We start from the raw sequence: 9937 nt of genomic DNA, 5'->3' as shown, positions 1-9937 counted from the left end.
AGGAATAAATAAAAAAAAGTAATAATGTCAGTCTCACACACTTTGTTATAATTGTCTTATATGACAGATTATAATTGATTGTTTATTACTATTACATGAATCTACTATTTTTTTTTTCATTAATTATAGTCTGTCATATAAAATAATTGTAGTAAAACATGCCTAAAAGTGTGCGGTACTAACATTTTTTTTAAAGAAAAATAAAAAATAAGTCAGGCTCTCTAGGTACCTCGAACAAACACACTAGAACAAAAGAGTGACACAAAGTAAACGTCAGACACAACCAAATGACATATTACAACGCGTAATCAAAAGCCCAAGTGCCCAACTGCCGTTGACGTATGACCCTTTCAAGTTTCCAAGTCTCCCCCAACTATTTATACTCTCTCCTTGCCACACCAATTAGGCAAAATAAACCCCACGCATCCACTCTCTCTCTCTCTCTCTCTGTTTTTCTCTCTACAAAAAATCTCTCACAAAAATGCAAGAAGCAATACCTTACAAGTCATGGCAACCACTTCACACCAGAGCCCACTTCATCAACAATAATACCAATATACCTCAGCTTGTTTCATCCAAAGCCTTAAAAGCTGAGGGATCAGAAAATATTATGTTAAACATGGTGGCAGAGAATGCAGTGATAGTAATTGCTAGGCGTGGGTGCTGCATGAGCCATGTAGTGAAGCGCTTACTTTTAGGCCTCGGTGTAAACCCTGCAGTTTATGAGGTTGATGAGAAAGATGAGGTTGGGGTTGTTAAGGAATTGGAGATGATTAGCAATGGAAAAGATGGGAAGGTTCAATTTCCGGCAGTGTTTATTGGGGGCAGGTTGTTTGGTGGATTGGATCGGGTTATGGCTACACATATTTCTGGAGAGTTGGTTCCTATATTAAAAGAAGCTGGGGCCTTGTGGCTCTGACTCATGCAATTTTGTAACCTTTTTTTAAAAAATTTAATTTAATTTTATCTTTTCAACAAGTTTTTATTTTTATTTTTATTTTTATTTGCAACTTTAGAATTTGTATTAAAAGAAATGCAGATTTTTTTTCTTGTTTTGTTTAGAGGATAAAAGTAATAAAACACCAGTAGATCAAGGGTCCGTTTGGTAATATTATTTTAGTAACGTTGTTTAAGTATTATGAAAATACCAGTAAGTGAAAAAATGTTGTGAAAATATGTACACGTTATTTATATAACAAAAAACTGTAGTTCAAACAACATTAACAAACAGGCCTTAATTTCTAGCATCTTCTTCTTATTTTCATTTGTATCTTTTCCCCCTTTTGGTTCTCTCTCTATTTCTTGGAAGACCTTTACTTCTTTGTAAGTTTAAAGTTTTGGTAGTATTTGTAAAGTGCATAGCTGTTTCCAGTTGTGTCGAATGAAATTTCATTTTGTTGGTTTGGTCAAAAAGACACATCCTTGCATCACATGGAGGTAACTTATTACATCCACCTAACTTTCTTCTTTTAAAATTATCCTGGAGGGTAATATTATATCTCACTTCTGAGCCCTTTTAGCAATGATAGGGGGAACCACAGCTGTACCCTTCATTTAAATGGCCTAATTTTAAAGTACTGTTAGTCAATATCCCATTTTCATCAAAAGAAAGTTAGTCAATATCCCCGTTTAATGGGACATGTGAATTGGTTTGAGTTTCAAATTCTACACGGGCATGTCTTGATTGGTAGCAAGTAACAATCATCATTATTGCTTACAATTTCCAATTCCTCTTCTATCGTTTAGAAATTATAGCCCCACAAGAAAGATGATGGATTTTTGTTTGTTGATGTGATTTGGTTGGGTGGGAGTGATTTGAGTGCTTGAAATATTTTCTAAACGCAACCTATTCGCTAATTTTAAGGTATAGATATTAATATATTGACACACTGCCCCAAAGATATTTTTGAATTGAATTACGATTTCAGTTTAAAAATCTGTTACACGCAACTTTGTGGGCGTGTGCACTAGTCATTTCCCCACTATATTTGGGATACGCGGTCTCTGCTCCAGAGTTTGGAACTTGGTAGCTATTTCACTTCAATGGATCTTTTATCTTACTCATGAAGTGCACAGGGTTTGAAAACATACCATCTGTATCAACAATGCCTTAGCTTTGATCAAGATAATCTGCTGTATTGGTTGGACAATTCTGTTGATTTTTAACAAGGCTGCTTAGTAGTATCCAGGAAAAAAAAAAAAAAAAAACAGCTTAATATGTTCTGGGAATAATAAATTTTAGACTAGCTTTCAAGTTTATAAACAGAGAAAAATATGTATTACACAATATAGTGTTTTTCCTAGGATATCTGGTTTAAATTTTCACCACCAGAACCCTCAAACAAGTGCAACCAAATTGTGCAGGCATACACTGGTTGTTTCCCATCTTATTGAATAAGAAAATACTAGGACCACTACTTTTGCCACAATTTTTGTCACAACTTGCCACGTAAACAAATTGTGGCAAATTTTGTTATCCTAGCATTACTCTATTGAATACGCATTTTTAGAATATCATTTCGCACAAATGAACTTTCTCAAGTTGTTTCTTTTTCAGAACCATAAACCCTAGAAGAGTTTTACTTGGAAGGTAAGGGCAGAGTTAACCTTGAACACAAAATTAACACAAGAGCTTAGGTTAGATGGGTAAGAATTTTTAAAATGACATCAAATTGTATCTAACCATGAATCAAATTCACATCACACTTGGGACTTGGTTCTAGAGTGAGAGGAAGAAGATTGAACAATGAGGGACAGCCTTTTCTTCGAGTGACCGCAATAAACCATTTTGGTTCATCACATAGGAAGTTTCCTCAAGTAAGTCATCAAGTGCATCATCAAGATTAGCAATACCTAGCGGAGTTTTAGATGAATCTGACCCATTCCTTGAAAGTGATGGAGCCACATTAACTTCTTTTTGTGTAACAAGAAGATTGAACATGAGGGACAGCCTTTTCTTAGAGTGACCGTGATAAACCATTTTGGTTCATCACGTTGGAAGTTTCCTCAAGTAAGTCATCAAGTGCATCATCGAGATTTGCATACCTGACGAAGTCTTAGATGAATCCATCATTGAAAGTGATGGAGCCACATAAACTTCTTTTTGTGTAACAGGAAAGGAGTAATTGGACCTGAAATCAGAGGAATTAAGAGTCTTCTTGTTCTCTCCAAAAGAGTCTAGCAGCATATCTAATTACTCCTATACATCTGCTGCCTCAAAAAAACCAGACTTCACACTGAATTCTTCTGTTGACTGTGATGCTTCATTTTGACTTGATTTGCCAATGTGTCTCAAATCAACATCAATGTAATTCACTGAAATCGACTCATGGCTAAACATGGTTTGATCTGTGCACTGATATATAAACCGTGTGAGATGTAACATACAGCACTGACTTCTATAAAATAAAATTAAGGGAATCTCAGATATTATGAAGATATCAAAGAAGTGCCAATGCAAAGTTCATATATGCCGCTTTTCATGGGCAAACCACAAATTCAACATAATTGACTTGCAAACATGAGTTTGAAGATTTGTACTAAACAATGGTATTAAATGTTAAATTGGCTTCAGGTTTATTTCCACTGAAACGTTTAAGGAATAGTATACTTGCTAATATATATGTCATATTGTCTTTGGACAGCTGATTCTAAAATTCTAAATCCTATTGCCAGCAAAGTCCTTCTTAAGTACTCCTAAAGGCAGCCTAAACAATAGTTGAAACAAACAAGATTCTCTCCATTCCAATAATTATCATTTTGTTCTTCTAACACTCCTCTGAAGATTTCTCAACTAAAAATAAAGCCTTGAAGAATGCTATTGTCATTTTGGAATTTGAGAAAGGAATTATAATAAATAATACAAAATTTCTTATTAAAAAAAAGTATCATTCCTGATTTTTGTATATTTTGCCCAAAAATTCCTTAACTGCAGTATCTTTGCTAATTCGACCGGCAGAAATGGCCAAGGCTACCTATATATATATGTTGAATTAAAGCAGTAGATGGAGCCACACAATGGACAATTTCATTTCAGCTAAAGGAGTTCATTTAGAAACTTCAGTACTGGTGGTATACACAATTTCAAGACATACGGGAATGATTCTTTTATAAGTAGTCTTTTTTTTTTTTTTTTTTTTTTTTTACAATATAGAAATTCTTCTTTGGCCTAATCTAAGTGTATATATGTGTGAAACTCATTTCTGAAAACTTGAATTCTGACCCTTACCCCCTATACCTCATAAGCACTTATATTTATGAAGTGACCACCGCACTAAAGGTGTGCGGTAGTTTTTATAAGTAGTTTCAAAAGGAAAGTTATGTGATAAGCATCATGAACAGGTGATACAAAGAACTCTTCACCCTCATATAACTATATAACACCTGGCTTGAAAAACCAAATACCCTCTAACACCCCCTTTCAAATCCATAGGCCCTAAGATGCCATTGGACCATGTGGTTGTTGAAAATTCTCCATAGATTCTTATTCACTATAAAAATTATTAATTAGAAATCTTATCTACTTTGTAAAATGTTGTTAAAATCAGGATCCTACCAAAGATTGGTGGTAGGATTTTTAAGACTAGATTGTTTGATTTTACAAACTAGAATGATAACAACTAATATCATAGATGCATGATAAAAAAATTCATTAACATTGTTAGTGTATAGCTTAGACTAGATTAGCCCATTGGGCTTAGCTCAGTATATTGTACTTGTAATTTACTCATATTACTTGTACTGCACACATACCTGGCCTATATAAGGCTCTCTATTGTACATTATTGTTTACACACAATATACAGACTAGTTAGTCTTTCTCTCTCTCACTTTATATTGTTCCTTTATGACTAACAGACATAGGAGTTCTATCAGCAGTGTAAATGGTGATTGGATGTTCTAAGGGTGCCTTATTAGAAAATTGGGATTCATCAGGAGTCATATAGTTACAACATGCAGTATCAAAAAACCAAGGTTGTTTACCTGAGGTGACAGAAAGGGTAATGGAAGTGTGGGATCCCCAGATAGGTCAAGTGCTTAGAACAGGCCGTAACAGGTCGTAAGGTTGGTCGCATGTTTAAGGTTTATGAATTGAAGATTCCTTCACAAGTTGTTTCTGCAGCTGCTACCACTGCCACCCCCCTACCTGATCTATGGCATGCTCGTCTTGGTCATCCATCTTTATCTCGTCTTCAATTGTTAGCTTCTCAAGGTCATTTAGGTTTAGTTCAATTTCAAAAATTTAATTGTACTTCCTATCATTTTGACAAATAAACAAAATTGCCATTTGATAATAGTGACTTCTTTTCTTCTGCACCTTTTGATCTTATACATTCTGATATTTGGGGTCCTACACCGGTTCCCACTATGGGGGATCTAGATATTTTGTCATATTTGTGGATGATTTTTTTCGTTATACTTAGATTTATCTGTTTCACCATAGGTCTGAACTTGTGTCTATTTACCAAACATTTCATAAAATGATTGAAACATAGTTCAATCGCACCATCAAAGTCTTTCGATCAGATAATGCTCAAGAATATAATGATAAATCTTTCCTATCCTTTTTAGATAGTCATGGTACCCTTCCTCAGTGGTCTTGTCCTTACACCTCTCAACAAAATCGTCGTGCAAAACGAAAACATCGTCACATTCTTGATGTTGTCCGCACCCTTCTCATTTCTGCTTCTCTTCTTGAGCGCTTTTGGGGTAAGGCCGCACTTACCGCTGTGTACACCATTAATCGTATTCCTTCACCAACTACACACAACAAATCTCCATTCGAGCTTCTCTATGGTCGAACTCTTGACTACTCCTCTCTTCGGGTTTTTGGTTGTGCTTGTTTTGTCTTTCTTCCTCTTCATGAACTAACAAAGCTTCAGCCTCACGCACATCTTTGTTGTTTCCTTGGTTATGATGTATCTCAAAAGGGGTTTCGCTGCTATGATCCCATTTCTCATCGCCTTCGTGTCTCCCGTCATGTCGAGTTTTGGGAACATCATCCTTTCAAGAGTTTTCAGTAGTTTCCTGTATCCTCTTCCTTAGAGTCTCCAATTTTTACTAATCTTTTCCTCCCTCTCTATCCTAAACTTGTGAAGGATTCTTCAACATTGGCTGCCTCTCTAGATGACTCATCTCCAGTTCTATCCCTAGCATATGACCCGCCTATTTTAGATCCTGCGGCACCACCCTCTCATAAGCCTCCTGTTGGTCCTAAACTTCATCGTTCCACTCGGGTAAGCATTCCTCCCTCTTATCTAACTGATTATCACTGCTCTTTTGATCTTGCCACCCTCTATGAACCTCACATCTATCGTGAGGCCCATACTGACCCTCTTTGATAGCAAGCTATGAACGAAGAACTAAATGTTCTTCATAAGAATCACACTTGGGATATGGTTGATTTGCCTCCTGGTCAGTCTGTAGTAGGTTGTAGGTGAGTTTACAAGATCAAGACCAAGGTTGTGAAGAATGCTTTCCTCAATGGAGACCTCCAAGAAGAAGTGTACATGCAGCCACCCCCTGGCTATCCACACTCAGGCAGTCAAGTTTGTCGCCTTTGTCGTGCTCTTTATGGCCTCAAGCAGGCTCCTCGAGCTTGGTTTGAAAATTTTAGCTTAGTTGTTGCTCAGTAGGATTTCACTTCGAGTCCTCATGACACTGCTCACTTTGTCCGAAGATCCTCTGCTAGTATCACTCTTATTCTTCTTTATGTTAATGATATGATTATTACTGGAGATGATTCTGCAGGTATCCACTCTCTTCAACACTTCCTTAGTCAACATTTTGAGATGAAATATCTAGGCACTCTCAGCTATTTTCTTGGGCTTGAGGTTACCTCATCCTCTGATGGCTATTATCTTTCCTAAGCTAAATATGCTTTTGATTTCCTCTCCAAAGCTGGTATCACCGACAACAAGACTGTTTCCACTCCCTTGGAATACAATGCAAAACTCACACCCTTGGATGGTGAACCTATATCTGATGCTACTCGCCATCGTCAGTTGGTTGGTAGTTCGATCTATCTCACTGTTACTCGTTCGGATATTTCATATGCCATGGGTATGGTCAATAAGTTCATGGATGTCCCTTGTTCTGTCCACTATGCTACATTCTTCGGATTCTCAGATATGTCAAGAGCACACTTTATCATGGACTCCATTACTCCTCTCGGTCTTCTCTCGAGTTTCATGCTTATTTAGATGCGGACTGGGCAAGTGATCCGACCAATCGATGCTCTATCACAAGTTTTTGTTTCCTATTGGGTACTTCTCTTGTCTCGTGGCTTAGTAAGAAGCAGGATATGGTTTCCCGTTCCAGTACTGAGGCTAAGTATTGTGCCCTTGCCGACACCACCTACGAGCTTGTCTGGCTTCATTGGCTCTTGGCTGACATGGATGCTCCACAGCCTACTACCACTCCTCTTTATTGTGACAATCATAGTGCTATCTACATTACTCATAATGATGTCTTCCATGAATGCACCAAGCACATTGAGATCGACTGCCACATCACTTGCCAGCATTTCAAGAAAGGCAATCTCAAGTTGTTTTCCATCTCCTCTGCTGACCAGCCTATTGATATCTTCACCAAGACTCACCCACCTAGTCATCTTCGAGATCTTATATCCAAATTCCAATTGGCTTCCTCCTTGCCACCTCAAGTTTGAAGGGAGATGTTAGTTTATAGTTTAGACTAGATTAGCCTATTGGGCTTAGCTCAGTATACTGTACTTGTAGTTTACTCATATACTACACACATACCTAGCCTATATAAGGCTATCTTTTGTACATTATTGTTTACACACAATGTACAGAATATTCAGTCTTTCTCTCTCTCACTTTATATTGTTAACAATCATTTTAAGGATATAAGGTTAAATGTCTATAAAATGATTGAAACTAGTACTTTTTGCACATAACATAATGTTTTAGTTATAAATTTTGGGAAGGCCACTTACAGATTATGGCTCCTAGTCTTCTCACCATTATTATTGAAGATATTTATTCTACCTTTTCCCACCAAATTTTCACCGACACCAAATTTAAAATATTCAAATGATCCTCATACTTCAAATCCTATATCTATATATAGACTCAAACAAAAAACAGTTCAAAACTAGTAATTTTGGGATGAGTAAAATGTTTTAAAATATTCAGATTTTCCTAGATCTTGTTTGTTCGTTGAGATCCAGATTATTTTAGCTCTACAAGATTGTAAAATCATAAGATTTTAGTATCTAGATTAGGTTTTAGCAACCATGTGACGTAGGACAAATTGGAGAATTTTTTCTTTGTGGTGGGTTTAGGTTTAGGATGATTTGTGGATTTTGAGGTTGGAATCATTTTAGAAGGAGAGTCAGGGTTCAAGAGAGAAAATGTTGGATTTATGGTTAAAAGGAAAAGAAATAAATAGAAATAAAGCTTTTTTTTTTTTTTTTAACATGTGAACAATACCGATGAACAATACTGATGAATAGTAACCTGCAAATGGTAACCAAAAGAAAGAAAAGAAGAAGATAAAAAAGAAAGAAGAGAAAGGGAGGAGAAAGGAACCCCATGGCCAACGTGCATGCATCACTACTTAACACTCAATTTTATTAACCAACTCTTAACTTCTCCTAGTAAAACTAGGATTCCTACTTTGACTAACAGGCCAAATTATATTTGAATTAAACCAATACTTATTCATAAAGATCCATAAACTAAATAAGATTTACTTATTTTTAAATTAAAACACATGGTTCATAACTATGGTTCATACCAACGATTGTAGAATTATTAAAATACCCTTGACTCTAGAATAACCAATTAAAATTCAAAAACCCTATCAACTACCCTAGACATTTTATGGATCTTTATGTATAAGCATTGGTTTTGAGAAAGAAGGATATCTAGAAAGCATTGGTTGCTCATCACCATAATTCAAGGCTGAGTAGAAAGCTTTTGAGAAAGAAGGATATCTAGAACCGAGCACAAGCAACAAATTAGTTAGGACCGACCACATAATTTTCGTCCATTCTAGTCCATCCAAAGACATACTCTCTATTACTTCCTTAATTGACATGTCATTTTTTACTATTTCTACTAATGTTATTTTTAGTAGTCTTCTACTTTTATCGCTCTCTTAACTTGAATCAACTCACTCTTTCTTATTGATGCATAAATCACTATTTTCTGAACATGACCAAACCATCTCAAACAATTGTCCCTCATTTTTCTATACATAGAGAGTCACTCCTATTTATAAGTGAATTTCCTTATTTCAAATACTATTTTTTCATTTATATATAGTTTTCTATCTTAATATTCTTATTTTAAGTACACTCATTTTATGGATTTGTTGCTTCTTAAGTCTTAATAGCTCTTAATGGCTCAACATAAAGTACCATAGAGCATAGCTCGTCTTATAGTAGTCTTATAAAATTTTCCTTTAACTTAATAAGTATATTCTACTATCACACAATATTCTTGGTGCACTTCTCCACTTCATCCACCCTACTTTTATTTTATTATTTACATCCTCTTCAATCTCTCTATCTTTATGAATTAAGCATCCAAGATATTGAACGCTCTCACTCTTTAGTATCTCTTGACCGTTAAGTTTTACAGAGTTCCTTCATCTCTGTTTTACTAAAGCCTTCAGATTCTAGAATGTTTTACCAAATTTCTAACTTAGTATTAAGTCCACTTCTAGTTTCATCCACTACGATACAATGACCTTATGTTTCTGACCCTTCGTGATTTGTAATGTTCACCAAAGTTCCTTATCCGCCTGTTTCATGATGAAACTTATAGCGGATAGAAGTAGAACAGAGGAAATTGATATACCCAATTGAATAGAATGAAAATGACCATATTAATTTGGGAATTAAGATGGATCAAGTGAACACAAAATAAGAGCTATCAGCATGGGAATCCGACCACGGACCAGGTGG

General features: G+C 35.7%; 1 protein-coding gene across 1 annotated transcript; it reads left to right on the top strand.

The window, feature by feature from the left end:
- Positions 1–395: 395 nt before the first annotated feature.
- On the top strand, positions 396–1109 carry LOC126695619 (glutaredoxin-C9-like). The gene has a single exon (XM_050392441.1). It carries the CDS (start codon positions 482–484, stop codon positions 917–919), a length of 438 nt encoding a protein of 145 aa, XP_050248398.1. The 5' UTR covers positions 396–481; the 3' UTR covers positions 920–1109.
- The last annotated feature ends 8828 nt before the right edge of the window (positions 1110–9937 follow it).

This window comes from Quercus robur, chromosome 8 (assembly GCF_932294415.1).
Source record: "Quercus robur chromosome 8, dhQueRobu3.1, whole genome shotgun sequence".
In the NCBI taxonomy this organism is placed as follows: domain Eukaryota; kingdom Viridiplantae; phylum Streptophyta; class Magnoliopsida; order Fagales; family Fagaceae; genus Quercus; species Quercus robur.
This window is presented reverse-complemented; position numbering and strand designations above follow the sequence as displayed.